We start from the raw sequence: 18,639 nt of genomic DNA, 5'->3' as shown, positions 1-18,639 counted from the left end.
ATTTGACTTTTTATTAACTTACTTCTATCCATTGCAATAATCTTAAAGGAAAATTTCCGTAATGTGGAACATTAATAAACAAACGGATTCTTCTGCTAAATATAATAAATAAGATATATAAAATGCTTTTTTCAAAGTACCAAATTATTTGTAAATTATAGACCTAAATTGTATATAAGTTATAGATGTGTATATACATTATATATACGTGCAAATATTATATACACACGCGTAGAAAAATATAAAATGACGAGACGTATGTATATTTTCCTACGATGGAAATTAATTATTTCAAAATAGGCTTTTTAAAAAAATATATTTATTCATTTAACTTACTCAAGCATACATATATACATATGTACAATTACATTCGTCCCGAACCAGTTAGAAATTCTTGGTACTATCATGCTTATTTTTGAATATTTACATTAATCCGTGTAATTAAAACCCTTTTTAAAATATGTAAAACGTTTAATCCTTTGTGTTATGCCTTTAACAGCGTGTGAGAACTTTTACCGGAAGATTCTGAGAAAAAAGAATCTATTGTCGTTGTGCGGAAGATCGTGATTGTTAAAAGACCCGAGTTGCGGTAACGAAACACTTCACATCATTAAGTCTGTTCTGTGGCAAACAACATTGAATAAGCACACGACCTTAATTAAACTTGAGATGATATAGCAGTTGCTGTGATCCGTATAGAAAGTGCTGTACAAACTTTTCTTTAATAAACACCATATGTAAGTATAATCGTTAATACTTTAAACGTCGCATCAAGTATTATTTTTAAATACATATAGTAATTTTTAAAATTAGTTAACAAATTTTAATTGTTCTATTGGATAGTTCGAAAAATCCGTAACAAATTTTTAAGAAATTACATATTAATTTATTGAATAATTTCGTGATCGTCTTATTAAAATATTCTTTTACCTTTTCCAGCGATAAATTGTTCAAAGCCGTTTTGCAGGCACGTAAGACGTGTTATAATGTATTTTTGTCATTCATTATGTTTTGTAAAGATTTAATTAAAACGAAGAATGGATGATTAAGTGCATATCCAATGTACAGATGTATGTACGTCCAGTACCAGTTCGGAAAAATGAAATCTCTTTTGTCGATTATTTCTGTATATACGGTGCGCGAAAAGTAACGAAACTGAATTTCTGTCGATATATGTCAATAACATTTCACGAGTTATCTTAATGAATACATTATATTATAGCCTCATGTCTTCGTTAGTAAACTTTAGTAAATATTTAATCTTCTTATCATATGGAAATATTTTATCGACTTCGTTTTTTCAGTGGAGAAACGTTACACGTAACATCGAACGTTGCTCAAAATTTGGAAAGAACACAACTACAATGCACGTTATACATACCAATGGCAGTTCGTGATAAAAATGCTCTGTCTCGTGTACAGTGATATACATTGATTGAAGTTTAGTAAAAAAATTATTTTTAGTTACGAATAAGTGTATAGGGTATAGAGTATTCAACAATTCAAGGAGAGTCTCGCTGTTCTTTTCGTTTCTGCATTTTTTTCTTTCGGATGATTAACATTTCCACTGTCCATAATGTGACTGTTAGACCCGTAACACAATTTATTACAATTATGCAAGGTGTAAAACTTCCAAAACTATCACGCATTATACCTGCAATAATTACAGAAAATGAAATATGTATCGTTTTAGCATAATTTCTGAAAATTATTAAATGTATCGCGTATTCCTTGTTTTTCGTATATAACACGTTTAAAAAATACATTTCTTTAAGGAAAATAGAAAAAGGTCTGATCAAATATAATTCTCCGATGATAATTCTTGCCTCTACTAATTCCATGTGTAAGATTCCTAAAAACTATTTGCAAGAATTATTGAAACTCAATGGATTAACAATTATGTGTTAGATACCACAATGGGCAGTTTATAATACATGGAAGAAGTTCACATTAAACTACATAGGAAATTTCAAGCAGTCTACTCAAAGTATGAATCTGACTTGTAGAATCATTCATGAACGTAATTGTGGCAAGAAATAATACTACTAATACTACTATGTAATAATACTACTAATACTATACATAATAATAATACATATAAATATACAAATATACTTGATGTATTTTAGTTTTGTACATACCAAGCATAGGACCAGCACACAAAAGAATTACTCCATTTACAATCATTTGGATTCCCGATGCATTAGGTAATTTATCTATTGTCACGTAACAAGGTATTACTAAGCTCATGTATATTGAACGTATCCCTTTAGCAGCTCCCAATCCAACAGCGACGATTATCAGCGAAATAAATCCATTGACGAATAATAAAGCTGTAATGAGATTAAACAGATTCATGTTACGAAGAGATATTCTATGCTAAAATAGTAACTTTGAACATATGCTTTGAATCTTAAATAATTCATCGTAGCCAAAAATGTCCTTTCACGTTCCCTATAGGCAAACTAGCTCGTTTCTATTCAAACTTATCTTTCTTACTCTACTAGGTTCGAAAAATTTGAAAGATTACTGTTAAGTCAAATTTTAAATTAAATAAAAAATTTGTCCATAAAAGTCGGTCTACTTCCAATAGAAGTAAAAGATTGGGAGGAAAAAATTCAAGGTTGAAGCACTTAGATCATCAACGACCCAGTTTACCTATGTAGACTTAATCCTCCGTGAGGATTTTATTGCTTTTTATTGCTCTTGGTTTTCAAAAAATCTGGAAATATTCTGAAATATTTTTATCAAAGGATCCTCATCAACACCTCTATGTATATTTATGAAAAATCGGTGAATACGTCTTTTTGACGAGGCAAGTGCTTATGAAACATTATTTTATTTTTAGTTGGTTAATTCAGAAATTAATGTTCTTTTATTAAATATGTGATAAACTATACGATAGGATGCTTACCTGATCGACTGATAATTAAGAGGCATAAGCTTCCTAGATACATTACTCTTGGTGGTTGCTGAAGCCACTCGCCGATAAAAGGAGCAAGAATTCTGAACATCAAATCTACACTGGCAATAACACTCATTACAGTTGCTATTTGATTATTTGATATCTTCATATCCGACAGGAAAAAGGGCGTTAATTGAGAGAAATTTATTTCAGCAAAAATAGCTATGGACATTCCCAACATCATATTTACATAGATTGGATCTCGCAGTAAATCCAGATCAAAATACTCTGATATCGTCTTGAACATTCGTGTCATTGTCGATTCCTTTTCAGACCTAAAATTGATTAAATCTGATATTAAATACAGCTAAGATATAATATTTTTATTTTTCTTCCTCATTCTTTGAATTCAGTATATCACTGTCTGTTATCATCCTTCAGTATTCGAGGGATTAAGATTTATTAAAGCTGTTTAGAGCAATCGGTTTGAACAGTCATCCACGAAACTTCTTAAGATCCACAAAGTGAGAAATTCGTACCAAATATTCTTTGCAATTCTTTTGAAAAGAATACGTATATCCTTGAAAAAATCAAGTATTTAAAACAAATATTTATTTTCCAAAATACACTTCTTTGTATTTCGAATCGACATTTGTTATCATACTAAGAGTCATATCAAGAGAAAATATCTTTAACGAGTGATTGTACATAACAAAGTAAACCAAAAGGCAATAATGATCAAATTATAATTAAGGTTCTCTTTTTTCAATTATATATATATTTAAAAACTTCGCCAAGAACTACCATATAATCAATAATTTAGGGGTCAAGCGTTAAAGAAGCATTTTTAGGCTAACATAATATCCGATATATGCTTAGTTTCAACAAGAAGACAGTAACATATTATTCGTGGTATTACAAGTTTTCTGAGATTCACATTAGAACATGCACACGAACAGACATAAATATATTTTATATTATTAATTTCAGTAAAACGTTTGTATCCAAATAAATTTCATTCCCTTTAAATTTCACGTTAATCAGAACGTGTATACATACTTTTCATTGCTGTCAATATTTGCATTTGACACTGTGTTTGCATGAGTTTTTGTTAATAATGTATCGTTTTCCATCGTACTTTGATAATTATCCGTTTCAAGTTCATCTATGCTACTGCACCTAGTTAAAGGTTTCTCTTCAAAAATTTTTATACTGCTGCCGAGATTGATTGTCTCAATGCTTTTTACTAAAATGAGGACATATGTATTTCCAATTATTTATTTCATTATATTTTAATTAGTCTTGCTTAAAAAAAATTCATATACTTACACCGACGATTACAAGGCTGAACTTTTCGACGCTCCTTTCCCGTTTGACCATTTTCGGCAATTATGTACATATCAACTTCCTTTTCTCCTAACGAAGCTGCGTTAACATTTCTTTTAATAATCGTCGTTCGTATAATTAAGGTGCACTAGCATGAATATATCATAAATCTATCGCTTACAACTTAATGTTTCAGACATCTGTCGAGCATAGGGTATATCAATTCCATATATACTTCCAATCTCTGCATCGTGATCGATACTTGAAACAGTCGTTTTTCTTGGTACATTAATTAAGTCTAATATTGAACTTTTAAAACTTTCTTCGTCTTGGAAAACACTGCGCTTCCGTGCTAAAATAAATATCATTTTAATCTAGAATTTTTCCAAATTTTGTTAATCTTGACGACTTTGAAAATAATTATAAATGAAAAGCTAATTAACAGTCCATTATTGTTTTCATCATTAACCGTATAATTAATTTTGAAATAATTAGAAAAGATGAATTTAAAATAATTATAATATAAATTAGAATATAAATTTTGAGTAATAATTGCAATTAAATAAATATAAAATTTGAGTAATAATTGCAATTAAATAAATATCGAATGACAGTAAAAATTAAATAAAAAAAAAAAGTTTGTCTCTGTTCCTACTCCTTGAACAAATGTTTACCCCTGATTGTATTTTCATTCTCATTCTTCGACGATTCATCGTTCACACTTTCCGATTTAGTAGCATTTTTCGTATGCCATTTGAGTGGATGAAGTAACAAGCTACCTACTAATGAGTGCAAAGTGAACGCTCCATACAACAATATCGTACCCTAGTAATATAAAATTGAAAAATGTAAAAATTCTAAACATAGGATTAATTAAACGTTTCTATCTCACATTATTTTTATTCAGTTAAATAAATAGTTAATAATAAATTAAATAGTTAAATTCTAAATATATATAGTAGAATTAAAATATAATTTCCTTTAGTACTATACAATGTGTTTAAAAATACCTGAGATCCATAATATGAACTTAATAAAGTGGTCACTTGAGGTACAATTATGGGGCCAACTCCAATAAGTGTCATTGCTAAGGATATTGCACGTCCCCTTTTTGTCGTGAAGTACGAGTTTAACGCATACGAGAAAGCAGATAATGTCATCGACGTACCCAAAGCTGTGTAGAAAAAACACTGTTTAGAATTAAAACACAGGTAACGTTTATGTTTAAATATAATATTTCCCATTTGACATGGACATAAATAGTTAATGCTTGCTTATGTAGATAGCAAGAGCGTCGTAAGACAAAGAGTTGGCATATTCATAAGATTATGTAATGATCGATACTCATACTTTCTTTGTAAACAATGGAACAAACTGTTGTTAATTAATTTAAAAATAGGAAGCGAGTCCTTCCTCTTTGCAGAAAGGCAGCAACCGTATTCTATTTATTACACGAAGAAAGCCCAATACGCTACATTAAACGAAACGATAGAAAAGAATTTCATAGCTAGTTTTTTTAAAATTCATTTTTACATTATTTTCCAAAAGTAACGAAGATATTCAAGTACACAAGATAGAGGAAACACCCTGTGTATATGGTAATCTTCTTATTATTTATTTATATTATTTAGATATCCAAATAATTGGCTTTTATAATAGTATACAATGGAAATTTCACTTACATGCGACTATACCATAGAAGATCATTAAACAGGTAAAAGATTTGGCAAATGCTGTTATAATTACTCCACTGCTGAATACTATACTACCGATCATAGCCATTTTCCTATATCCGAAAAGTCGTAGAAGCGGACCGTTTATCAATCCAAGGAGCATGCCGGAAGCTAAGTTTGTATTAATAATGATCGTTCCCTCCGTCGCAGTGAACCCAAAACGAGGGAAAATATCTTTAAATATTAATCCAAAACCTTGCATAATCGATACGGTACATATCTATATATAAGAAAAATTCAATACTATTAATAATCGCAAAAAAATTCATCAATATAGATAAAAGTAAATCTTCAAGTATAAATTTAACTAGATGATAAAGCCTTTATTTCGATTAATAAAAAGATAGAAATTACTCTAATATAAAAATTATTATTATTTTGCAAACAATAGAACACAGGAGCCACTTGAAAGAAATCATAAATTCTTTCCTATGATAAAGTAACGATATAAAATTATCATGCTACGGGTGATCGATGGAAATTTATTTTAATTAAGAAAGTGACATGAAAACGTTTTATTAGAAAAAACTGATACTTAGGCTCAATAACGACGTGCTGACGATCATTTTGTTAACTGTGCTATTTGAGCGATATAGTAAAATATAACAGTTGCTATAAATTTATTATTACATTTAACGTACCCCGTTCAATGAATATGCCAGGACAATCATCCAACCCCAGCTTCCATCTGGAGGTAATTTAGCAGTGTTTGATACGCTCATTTTCTTCTTTTTCTTTTTCTTTATTCTTGTACAAATTGTATCACACCATAATAAAATATGATTGTATTGGCTTCTTTATTTATATCATCTTCGTTCACAGAACATTAACAATAAAAATATATTAGCTTTTAAGTAATCTTCTTTACAATTGTTCGGTTAACATCTTACGTATGTTTAAAAGTTATATTACCTAATGTTGCGTTTCATGTGGTTATATCATTTACATTTAAACGGGATTAATTTCTAATAACAATGATAGTAATAACAGCTTAAAAAATTAACACAACAGATTAATTCCTAATAACAAATAACAGTATTATAACGTAAAAGGTTTCACTTATTTTTTAGTGAACACATTTTGCCATTCTTTTCAACATAAAAGACATGAGTTACGCTCACACAATTTCATAACAATGTACTTAAACGAAATTAAGACAATTTTACAGCATAATAGAGTAATTACAATAAACGACGTTGATATCAGTCTTACGTTTCTAACATGGCAGGTACTGAGAGAAGTTTTCCGCACAAAGTGAATTCTACCTTGTAAACGATAAAGTCAAGTACGTGCCGCTGATTAATCTAATCTTTATCTTTATAATGCTTTGTCATTGCATATCGCGTAAACTGAAAATATTTCGTTATTAATGTAAAATCATATAGCATCGTGTTGTCCTAATTTTTATGTTTACATCATTTAGCACTTCAAGTGTATAAAAATATCATCCGCCTACATTTTACGATTCACGTTACAACAATGAATTAAAATTGCTCGTAATAATACGAAAGAATAGATAATCAGCAGTATTCATATCTTCTTCTTATCTCAGAAAAGCTCATATCTAAAATTCAATGTTAACATTTACATAATTTAAATACATTGTTAATTACTTGTTATTTGTTTATACATATGTATATGATCGTACAGCATTTTTTGTTATAAATCAATACGAAATACGTGCTCGTTTATTTGTCGTCGTAAAAATTCCATATCATGGAAAAACACGTTGATTGCCGAGGAAATTTAATTCCAGTGATCTAATCGAGACTGAACGAACAAACAGATTATTTTCTGTTAATTCATAAGTTTGTTTTAAATAATGAAAATTTCCATATTCAAAAAAGAGGGAAACAAGACGTTCTATTCATTCTACTTCAACGAAAAAGGAGAAGAACAATACTCGGTGTTAGAGTTGCATGAATCGTCAGCGTGTTAAATGTTTAATTTATTTGATGTCTTTTTCTTCTTCTGCTGTCGTTGACTTTCGTTCCGTAAAGTAGGTTTCTAACCACCACGAAATTACAGTCAAGTAGGTGAAAATGTTCAAAAAATGAAGCATAATTGCGTAATTTGAAGTTACGTCTCTAATCCAACCAACTATTGGTCCTAAGGACAATGAAACAATGCCACAAGTTAGAAGTTGTATACCAGTCGCAGCTGGAAGCTTCGACAGAGGAACATGACTAGGGATTGCAAGGGCCATAAAGATTGTTTTCAAAGCTTTCCCAGCACCAATTAGAACCGCAACTGCCAAGGTAACTCCAAAATTTTGAACGTGTGCTAAAACTGAAAAAAGTTGACAGACATATACAAATTATATGTTCTTTATATGATGCTTTATATGATGCATATACGTATAATAGTATATAGTATATAGTATAGTATAATAGTAAAGAAATGAACTAAAGAACATCATAGAAATACGATAAATATTGTCATTCTATTTCTATAGTTTGACCCGATAAAAATAAGAAATTTAATTGATTCTTTTTAAGTACGTATTACGCAATTCCGATGGGAATTATGTAAGTAAGCAGAAAAATAGTCCGTAATGTCTTAGTATTATACAAAACGGTAAATGATTTCATATACAAGAATTCATCTATTAACGAGATAGTACTAATTACGTATAAAATATTATTAATTAAAATAATCGAAAGAAGAGAGACGTTGTTTTATATACCATATTGATAAACTGAAGGTCAAAGTGAATAGACATTCTCAATTTTATCATTTCCATGTTATTAGTTCTATCATATACTGAAAAAAATCACTAAATTTCAAGCAAATGACTGTATTGATTCCTTACCAATACGACCTGCTGCCATTCCACAAACACCAACTAGAAAGAAAGTCCTATTTTGCCATCCGATAAAGTCGGCAATAAAAGGAATTGTCAATCTAGTGGCCACGTCGAAACTAGCAAGAATTGACATCACAGTCGCAATCTCAATTTTTGATAATCCACGTTCGCTCAATATGAACGGCGTTAAGAGCGAAAAATTTAACTCTGCGAAATTGGCGAAGGTAATACCCAACATTATATTTACGTAAACAAAATCGCGAAGAAGATCTAGGTCGAAAAAGATTATCAATGCTTCCAAGAACGTTTTCTTTGTCGTCTTCTCCACACATTCCTAAAATTAATATATTTTAGTCTATATATATTAATATATTATAAAATTAATATATTATATCTATGTTAGTAGTTTTCTATTTTTCTATTTTTCAATTTTCTTATCTCTTCATTTTTTCTTTTTCTTTGCTTCTCTTTTACACTTTTAAAACTTTAATCAAATTTACCTTCTTCAAGAGTTGATTATTTTCAAATTCTTCGAGCACTATTGAATTTTGTTGCAATTTATACTGACAATTTGGATCTTTGCAATCTTCAAGATACGCAGCATGTTCGCAAGATTCGCTAGCGATAATCAATGGAGCGGTGGATGGTTGATAACTTAAACGTCTTCTTCTATTTTTTTCTGTCTCACTGTTTGGTCTGTAAACAGTTCTAACATAATAGTATACTTCATGTACGTATGTATATATGTATACTCAAGCTTATATTTGTATTAACTAAGTGTTACAAAATAAATAATTTAGATTTAGCAATAGCAAAAAGCTGATTTATTTACCATCGAAGATTAAAGTATTGCAGGATAAAAATATTTAATATCAATGTCAGATTTGGCAGCGAAATACCTATATTGTATATATTTACCTATTAAGAGTTTTAACCGACGACCTTTTATTAAGGCTGGGTTGTCTACTTAAATTTATTGATGGTGTTGGGCTTGGAGTCCATGAAAAGCTTTCCTTTCTCGATGATTTAGACGTCATCGACGTAGTTGAAGTGTTTCTTCTAGAGAACCTGTGTATATTTCATTTCTTATCTTTTAAGTTGCTACACATAAAGAAAGCGTTTAGATCTTAAATTTATTGCACGTAAAAACGACGTGCATGAAAATCATGTTATTTAAGAAATATTACTTAGTGGAGTAGATTAGCTAGTTTCCAATCTGCGCATAGTGCGTTTTACTTAATAACTGAAATATAAATTTATGAAGTTCGAACTGTAACATTAGGCTTCAAAAGAAACGATTATTTATAAAGAATCATTATCGTTGAACTAGTTTGTCATTTTTCTATTGTTTCTTATCACTTTCTACATTGTACGCTTCTAGTGACAAAACGAACCACTATGAATCTCAGTTTTCACTGTTATTCCATACATTTTCACACCTACCATCCATCATTAGCTCGGGACATCATTGGTGTTCCAGGACTCATTACGTCTATACCGGAAGCACCATATTCTTCATCGTCATAATACAAATATTGGCTTCCAAACTTTCTTTTCACAAGATTCGAAATACTATAATTACTTTGCGTATTCTTGGCAACATTTTCCAACGATGTACTTTGACAAGTAACATTCGTCGTTATCTACAAAAAATATAACTACTTTCTGCTACAAGTTTTAAACGTTGATAAAAACCATTTCTTAACATTGTAGTCGTTTCTTATATTGTTTATATATGTTATTAAATGATTCTTATGATAGTTATCTTTACGCTATACCTTATCAGTCATTGGCAATTCTTCGGCATTCACGTTTTTGATATTCGGAGATTTTTCTATATCTCGTCCTTTTTTTACATGCCAAGAAGCAGGTTGCAACAGAAGAGCACAAACTACGGCGTTAAATGCAAAACCGCCAAAAATAAGTATAGTACCTTCCATACCATATATTGGCGTCAGCAATGTAATTATCTAGAAATTAATATAATTAATACTATATTGTATCGACTATAACTTAGCTCTTGTATTAAGAAAGAGCTAAGTAATATAATACAACACAATGAAATAGAAATATAATATAGTAACTAAGAGTTCAACGTAGGAATATAACTAGGAATAAGAGTGCAGCAACCTCTTTGTAACTGGCTATGGGCCTACTGTACGAATAAATTATTATATTATTGTGTTATTATTATAACTTAACTTTCGGAGCTAAAGGAGATAAGCAACATTTAATATAAATTCATCTTTTCTGTGGAAAAATCCGCTAGAATTGAAACAGTATGTACAGCTGCCCATATTTTCTATTTAAAGGTAATTTCATGATAAACTTTTTTATTTCGTTAATACAACATAGCGCTATTTAAATATTTGTTATATCATTGTACTCGTATATCGAAATTTTTTACAACTATATTTTTCCTCGTAGATTATTTTTATAGATTTATAGATCATACTTGCAGGTATGATATCTCAAATTCTTAAAATGCTTTCTTAAACTTCAATGCAACCATAAGAAAACGTCGCAATGTTTAATCTCGCTATCTTGTTAACTAAGAACACAAAGCTCCGTACATTTATGGCTTATGACTAACAAGTAACAATCGTGTATGTAAAGTTAGTCCTTGAACAACGTAAACGTTGCTCTATATCGTTTTGTCGACTATTCATGTATTTAGTTGTAAGGAAATATTCAATCTCGTCATACTTCAGAAAAAAATGGTCTATTCCACTATATTAATCTAATTGTCTAGAATCAATAATTTGGGAATTATTTCATGTGGCACTAATTTTTTATAAAATTAAAAAGTTGTTACACAATTGAAAATTGCACGGAAATACTTAAGTATAATCTACCTGACGTTTCTTTATTTATTGTACGTTCAAGAATTATTATTTTCTTTCGTATAAATTATACTTACTTACTTGCGGCATTATTATTGGTCCTATGCCAGTACAGGTCCAGCTAAGGCTAATAGCAATTCTTATTTTCTTTTTGAAGTAAGCATTTAAAGCTATAGTATTTGATGACATCGTTATACCAAGTCCAGCACCTGAAATCAGCAACTCAAACGTTAAACATCTGTATTTTAATACTTTTTTTTTTTAAATAAACTTATAAATAGAGTATCATTGAAATTTGCACGATGAATATTTTATCATGTCGTTCTGTATATTTTGCTGTTAACATTACCCAAATTTATCTATCTTGTATTATCACCTTTAACTTACCGTATAAAATAGAAAAGAAAATTAAAGCTCCGGTAAAAGTTCTTGTCATTGACAACGCTGTGATCGATACAGCGCAAATTAGAGTGCCTACGAAAGCTACTTGCCTATAATTGTATTTTCTAAACAGAGGACCATTAGCTAAACCTACAATGTAAAACATCTTTATTAAAGAATTTTAGATAAATTCGTTAATTTATCGCTGTTTATAATCATGGGGATATGGTACAAAAATTACAGATAGTAGTATTAATGATATTAACACTAATTTTACCAAATGACCTTTGTCAAATGACCGGTCTCAAAATTTAATTTAAAATAGTACATTTGTCGTTTTTTCTTTTGTTCATCTAACTTTATGTAAATTCTTGTATTACCTGATTAATCAATTTCCTAATTTTTGTTAATATAAGAATTTCCATAAAGTTAGATGAACAAAAGAAATAACAACGAATGTACAATTTTAAATTAAATTTCGGAACCGGTCGTTTGACCAGGCGTGTCAGTGTTAAGAAATATTCTAATAAAATACAAATGTCATATAACGTAAACAGCGTGCTAACGTAAATAAATTACGCTCAACGTAACTTATAGATTAAAGTTTCTTTTCGCTACTTGGAAAACATGTTTAAATTATCGCAACTACATAAGCTTTTCCATTTTAAATTCTTCTCAAGATCTATGACTACAACTGTTTGTCAGCAAAGACAATCGTTGCATTTAATTAAGTTCGATGAATTTGTGGGATATTCGTTCGTAATATTACACAACTACCATTGGCAGCATGAAATGATAGGTAGTGATACACCTAGCGATACGTTATAAGATAGTGGAAAAGCACAAAATCCCCATTTGGTGTTAAGATAAAAACATGCTTATTTTTATCAATACCACTGTTACGCACAGTAACGCACTGTTTCATAAACTGATAGAGTTTTATATCGTCATGTCTAGCGAAAAGATAATTAATGATGAAACAGAGTTAAAAGGATTATGTCAAAAGATTATTATGTAAGCGAAAAATCAGTACGAATAATTGGAAAACAACTTACCAGTGCAAGAATTTACTGCAAAATTTATATTTATTATAGTCGTTGTTTGTGACGAATTGATTCCTAGTTCTGCAAATCTGTCTCTAAATATTAATCCGAAAGATTGCAACATTGTTAATATACAAAGCTGTAAAAATTCCATTCACAGTTGATTATATTTTTAGTAAGCATAGATTTCCAATCTAAAATATTTCTTTATGCGAGAATGAAAATTTAACGATGATTTCGCATTATTAATAAGATAAGCTCTAAATTGCAGAATATATAATAAAAATGACAAATTTCGTAATTAAATCAAACATTACATATTTCTGATTTACATTTAAAATAAATCATTGTAATATAAACAATAAGCTTTATGTAGGAAAAAATTGTTTAAATTATGTACATCTTTGTTACATTAGATCATAAATCATATAAAATGTTTAACATTGATTCAACGTTTTGTCATAAAAATGTTATTATATTATAAATACTAAAAATTGAGAATAACCATAACTTACATTAGAAAATCCAGCTGCTACTACTACAACCCAACCCCAACCACCATCAGGTGGTTCAAAATTTTCTTCGGAATTATATACATTTTCCGTTTTTTTCTTTGGCATATTTTCATTTTCATTAAATAACACTTCCTCTTTTTCAGTAGACATGATTACATGACTGAATTCCACAAGATTTGTACGGAAATTTCTGCATCTATTAGTTTTATCTATATTAATCTCTTAAAAATAATGAACTAATACCTGAAAATATTAAGAAGCATTATACGTTCTGTTCCATTAAAGTTGCGATACAGTCATTATTAAACGTATAAGACATTTTAAATTAATGCTAACAGTAACTACCAAACCCTGTGTTATTAAATATTTATTGATTAAAATAAGTATGTTTCGTACACATTTATAGATCAAAAGTTCTTTCGCTTTATTCTAATAGACGCAGCAATTTTTTTTTTACTTATGCGATATATGTATGCAATGCTATGCTCCAATTTAATGTTTCGAATTATACAGTTGGGACACGTTTATATCATACGTTTATAATATCTTGAAATTTCATTACAATGAATGAATTGAAGAAATTGAATAATCTTTGGATTATTAAATATATCATACATTATTAAAAATATTATTATAAAATTCCTAAATAATATCGAACGAGCATAGCAATACAAAAACATTTTCTTTCCACTATTAAACTTCCACTTAATAAATTTTTACTTTTAGAATTCAACACTATACTAGCACATTCAACGACTCAGCTCAAATCAACTTATCTAGATTATAGTATATTTGGCTATGTTAAAACGAAGTTCTTAATGCATGTAAAAAATTCATAAAAACTTGTAAAACAATGATAATTCTCGATGGACGGTATGCGCATTCGAAGCATGAAAAATTAAACTAACGTATTCACAATTGCGATTCAAGGTGTGTATTACATCTCGAAAACACATTGACTCATGCTTGATGATGACTGAGATTAACATTTGGCAACATTTCTTAACTTCGGATTGTGCATCTTGGACCTTATGTTATTCAATGACTGCGTCAGAGCTAAATATTATCTGCTTTACATATATGATTAGCTATGATTAGCTCACCGAGCATAAATTTATTGTTTGCAAAAGAATCTCATATTGTACTAGAGATTCGTTTGAACAAAAAGAGCGATAACAATATTACATTGTAATGCAACGATGCTTATCAATTTATATTTGAGCTTTATTTACTGATTCTATGCTGGAAGCTATTATTTTTCATATTTCATTTAAAGTATGTATATTATTTTAAAAATTTAAATGCATTACAATTGTATGTGCAGTGCTTTAAAAAACTTTACTAAAGATTCTGTAATGTTTAATAGTACATATTCGCTATACTGAATATACATGAAACTGTATAAGTACAAAACGTTCAGTTTGTCCTGTAAAATTATTGTGTCGCGTAAAATGATTATCAACTATATGCCGATAGTGCAACAATGTTTAAATAGATAGTACTTGAGCACTCGCACCTATAATATACATGTATATATATACGAGGTCTCCCACGTAACAAATTGTCAAAAAGTCAAGCTATAACTCCGAAACTGTAAAAGATAGAAAAATATTTTATTAAGCGAAATTAAACAGTATCAAATAACGCACGATCGGGATCTTAAGTCACACATTTTTTCATGTCTATTTTTAAGTCTATTTTTTTAAGTAAATTTATAAATCTTTTTTATAGATCAATCTGTACTTGTAGCTGAAACTACATAGCTTAAAAGATTTCATCAAACTGAGTGTATGAAAGGCAAAGAAAACAGAAATATGGAAATGTTGCGTTGTCATTTTCCATATAATAAATTTTACAATATTAAGATTAAAACATATTTGAAATTAATCAGTTCTCGATATAAGTGCTTTAATAGCTTTTTATAAACAATTTAAAGATCGATCGATGTATACAAAAATTTATAATTCCATTTAAAGATATACAGGTGATTTTGAAATATTCAAAATACCGTTACTTTCAGAGTGGACACCTACGGCTAGATTAATTAAAATTTTACCTGATGAAATTCTTTTCTATCTTCTACAGTTGCAAGATTATAGTAGAACAACAGCGATGATATATCCTATACCTATAAGACCTATTCAATAAACAAAAAACTCAGCTATTCTAGCTTTAGCTCTGGCCTTATTATTGTTGTCATATCACACAAACTATCTCGAGTAACACCTAAAATACGTCATGTCATAATTAGATCTATATGTCAATAACAACATCAATCAAATACATAGTCACTTTCAAAATTTAACGTACATCTGTGTTGATGGTGAAGATTAGCGGAGTTATAGAGGTCGCGCTAAATAAATTTATTTTTGTTTCATCAGAAAATATAACAGTTTAACAAAATTCTTTATCATGATTTAATAGATTTTAGCAAATTCTAAACATTTTTCTCTTTGACTTTTGAGATGCAAGATTTCTTTCTGGCAATTCTTAGCCATCCTACTATGATATCCTTCTTTACGTAAGGTTCTTCAAACTTTGTGTCCGTTCCCTCAAATATACTTTTGCTAATTCTTATTTATCTAATCCCTATTTGTCTAGTTCATATTTATCTAATTTTTATTTGTTTAATTCTTTTATAAATTTAATTCTTTCCGTGATAATTCCTGGATTTATTTCTATATGTCTGCAAGTAAATCTACTATTGATATTCGATAATAATTTTTTTTTTTGATTTTACGCTCAATTTTGTAAATAACTTAAGCACACATACATACACATATGTTTATATCTGTTATGTATGGTTGATATATGTTTATATATATTTTATAAAATCCGTGATTTACTGTTGAACATAAGTTTTATATCTTTGCACGTAATTGTATCCATCTGAACTAAACATGTTAATTTACTTTTATTTGAATACATAGTTATATCTCAAATATCTTTATTGATATTTAGTTCTTTTTTACATCTTATTTTTATTATCTTTTGCGAAATTTAATCTCTTTCTCTGATTTGTTTTATTAATAGTCTAGTTTCTCCTTGCAACACAGTATATGGTACAATACAGTAGGACTGCCTATAACGTGAGATACACGTTCCGTGTTATACAGATTTCGCGTTATATGAATCCAAAAGCGCAAAAAAAAACAAACTATAACTAAATAAATATGTGATCTTTTTTTAGTATGATAAAATAATATGCGTTCCACGATAATAACTTTTACATAATGCACACTGTAAACAATCCCTCCTTGTCGCACAAGAGTTAATGCAAAACTGAGTTTCGAGTCAATTCAAACGTACGCATATTTTCATATCAGAAATGAGTCATTTCCAGCAATTTCTTCATCACGTCATACGCATGGCGCAATTTTTAGTCGTCGTTATGGGAGTACCGCGTTACAGAGTGTCCGACTGTACAGTACAGTATATCTACAAATTTAGGAATTAGTGTAACTGGTATTCTTTATTTCGTGAATGTACATCAACGTCACCAATACATAAGTTGTGAATATATTATGTATTGATATATAATATAATATTCTATATATTATAACTATATACATATATAAAATACAGGAATATGTAAAATAATAATACTAGTAAATATTAATATATTTGAAAATTTATTACTTACATGAATAAGTGCAACATAAAATTATAAATAAATTATTTGATAATAGAATACTTACAATATATTTATACAAAAATAATTGATATTTATACAATACAATATACAAAAATACATGATATTTATCATTGATTAATAAGTGGTTTATGTTTAAGATCATTTATCAAGGCTAATAATTGTGCACGTTTTGCAAGCACTAATTTTTTTACCTGGTTGTAATTACATCCATCCATTCTTTCATTTTTCAAAAGATGATTTATAATAACATCTGTTAAACATAACACATAAACTCCACAATCATAACTATTGCTTTGCTGTGGACTATCTACCTCGACAAACTTCTTGTTAGGTTCTTTCTTATCAAATACGCAATCCATTACATTCTCTGCAAATTTTGAGGCAATAGTAGCATTAGATCCTTTTGCCGAATCAAAATGATAACATGTTTTATCTTCTTTACAAAATATTAATAAACTCCAATGTGTTCCTCCAGCTGCATCTTTTTTATCACAGTTATTCAAAGGGAAAAATATACATTTGCATTCAGTTATACTAAGAGGGTCCAAAAATATAATATATTGATTTGGATCTGTCATTTTCAACAATTGCGTTAATTCAGGACTGATAAAGTAAAAGTCCCTTCTCTCATTCTTGTTAAGTAGATCATCTAAATATTCAAAATAAAATCCTATTATAACATCGTTCAACCAATGTGATCCTTGAAGCAACGTAATATCAGTTGTTCTCAGTAAGTAGTTGTAGTAGCTCAAAACAACTTTATTTGATGGGTCTGTTTCCATGTTGTCAAGCAATCAGAAACAATACAGATGAAAATCTGTGGAAAGTTAAATTTGAATTATACTTAAAACTATACGATACAGCATATTCATATGAAATAAATAGAAGTAAACCATTTAAGTTAATGTATCGTAAAACAATAAATTTAATATTTAACAAATTAACGAAATTTAATGTATATTAACATTTTTAAATCGGAATGTCATTTATTCGATTGTTTTTAAGTAAATATTATAATATGTGAATAACTTTTCTGTTTTATGTTAGTATCATCTTCTGCATATTATATATATTACCATAGAAATTTAAAGATCTTTTTCAACAACTTTCTTCATCACTTTCGACATAACGAAAAGCAAACCACTTTTGTGTCTTCTCTATGTACTAAATGTAAATTCGAATCCTCTCGTATTTTATAACGTATGTCATGTATAAATTAAAACATAAAATAGAGAAGAAACTTATATAAAATAATAAACAATATTTTCTTATGACAACAGTCTCACAGATGGCGCACATTCATTCAACATACTCTAGTTTAGAGTTAGAGGATTTGTTTTTATTTATGTCACGATATACAATTTTTCATGTTTCGATTACATTGGCAACAATAATAAATATTCAACCTGATAATATCAAGTGCCTCACTCTG

The 18,639-nt window shown here is 28.9% G+C and overlaps 3 protein-coding genes across 5 annotated transcripts; all 3 read right to left on the bottom strand.

Annotated features, from left to right (window-relative positions):
- Nucleotides 1-1,135: 1,135 nt before the first annotated feature.
- On the bottom strand, nucleotides 1,136-6,757 carry LOC117237811. Its single transcript, XM_033502168.1, has 10 exons — nucleotides 6,606-6,757; nucleotides 5,914-6,184; nucleotides 5,242-5,405; nucleotides 4,906-5,056; nucleotides 4,413-4,583; nucleotides 4,235-4,330; nucleotides 3,965-4,151; nucleotides 2,915-3,240; nucleotides 2,142-2,333; nucleotides 1,136-1,654 (listed from the first exon to the last, which is right to left on the bottom strand). Exons 1-10 carry the CDS (start codon nucleotides 6,684-6,686, stop codon nucleotides 1,503-1,505), a joined length of 1,791 nt encoding a protein of 596 aa, XP_033358059.1. The 5' UTR covers nucleotides 6,687-6,757; the 3' UTR covers nucleotides 1,136-1,502.
- Nucleotides 6,743-16,309, bottom strand: LOC117237810. Of its 3 annotated transcripts, XM_033502166.1 has the most exons (11): nucleotides 15,863-16,309; nucleotides 13,553-15,778; nucleotides 13,050-13,176; nucleotides 12,001-12,144; nucleotides 11,695-11,822; nucleotides 10,549-10,740; nucleotides 10,214-10,413; nucleotides 9,689-9,838; nucleotides 9,271-9,478; nucleotides 8,777-9,104; nucleotides 6,743-8,253 (listed from the first exon to the last, which is right to left on the bottom strand). In XM_033502166.1, exons 2-11 carry the CDS (start codon nucleotides 13,700-13,702, stop codon nucleotides 7,913-7,915), a joined length of 1,968 nt encoding a protein of 655 aa, XP_033358057.1. In that variant the 5' UTR covers nucleotides 13,703-15,778; nucleotides 15,863-16,309; the 3' UTR covers nucleotides 6,743-7,912. The 3 variants fall into 3 exon arrangements, with proteins under 3 accessions (XP_033358057.1, XP_033358056.1, XP_033358058.1); XM_033502165.1 differs by having other exon boundaries at nucleotides 13,553-16,309; XM_033502167.1 differs by lacking the exon at nucleotides 15,863-16,309 and having other exon boundaries at nucleotides 13,050-13,132; nucleotides 13,553-13,636.
- A 967-nt stretch (nucleotides 16,310-17,276) lies between these two features.
- LOC117237887 (sentrin-specific protease 8-like) lies at nucleotides 17,277-18,465 on the bottom strand. Its single transcript, XM_033502296.1, has 2 exons — nucleotides 18,284-18,465; nucleotides 17,277-18,024 (listed from the first exon to the last, which is right to left on the bottom strand). The coding sequence occupies exon 2, from the start codon at nucleotides 17,987-17,989 to the stop codon at nucleotides 17,315-17,317; it is 675 nt and encodes a 224-aa protein (XP_033358187.1). The 5' UTR covers nucleotides 17,990-18,024; nucleotides 18,284-18,465; the 3' UTR covers nucleotides 17,277-17,314.
- Between the last annotated feature and the right edge of the window lie 174 nt (nucleotides 18,466-18,639).

The sequence above is a fragment of the Bombus vosnesenskii genome, unplaced genomic scaffold (genome assembly GCF_011952255.1).
Source record: "Bombus vosnesenskii isolate JDL3184/JDL3185 unplaced genomic scaffold, Bvos_JDL3184-5_v1.1 scf7180000013403, whole genome shotgun sequence".
In the NCBI taxonomy this organism is placed as follows: Eukaryota; Metazoa; Arthropoda; class Insecta; order Hymenoptera; family Apidae; genus Bombus; species Bombus vosnesenskii.
The sequence above is the reverse complement of the archived record's forward strand: the minus strand, read 5'-3'. Positions and strand labels throughout refer to the sequence as shown.

Excerpts from the sequence above, each read along its gene's own strand:
- LOC117237811 (XM_033502168.1), bottom strand. The coding sequence starts at position 6,686 with ATGAGCGTATCAAACACTGCTAAATTACCTCCAGATGGAAGCTGGGGT. Across the intron at positions 5,057-5,241 it reads GTTCATATTATGGATCTCAG|GGTACGATATTGTTGTATGG; the intron begins GTATTTTTAAAC and ends TTATATTACTAG. Across the intron at positions 1,655-2,141 it reads GTGTGCTGGTCCTATGCTTG|GTATAATGCGTGATAGTTTT; the intron begins GTATGTACAAAA and ends TAATTATTGCAG.
- LOC117237810 (XM_033502165.1), bottom strand. The coding sequence starts at position 13,702 with ATGTCTACTGAAAAAGAGGAAGTGTTATTTAATGAAAATGAAAATATG. Across the intron at positions 11,823-12,000 it reads TTTCTTTTCTATTTTATACG|GTGCTGGACTTGGTATAACG; the intron begins GTAAGTTAAAGG and ends TGCTGATTTCAG. Across the intron at positions 9,839-10,213 it reads TCCCGAGCTAATGATGGATG|GTTCTCTAGAAGAAACACTT; the intron begins GTAGGTGTGAAA and ends AAATATACACAG.
- LOC117237887 (XM_033502296.1), bottom strand. The coding sequence starts at position 17,989 with ATGGAAACAGACCCATCAAATAAAGTTGTTTTGAGCTACTACAACTAC.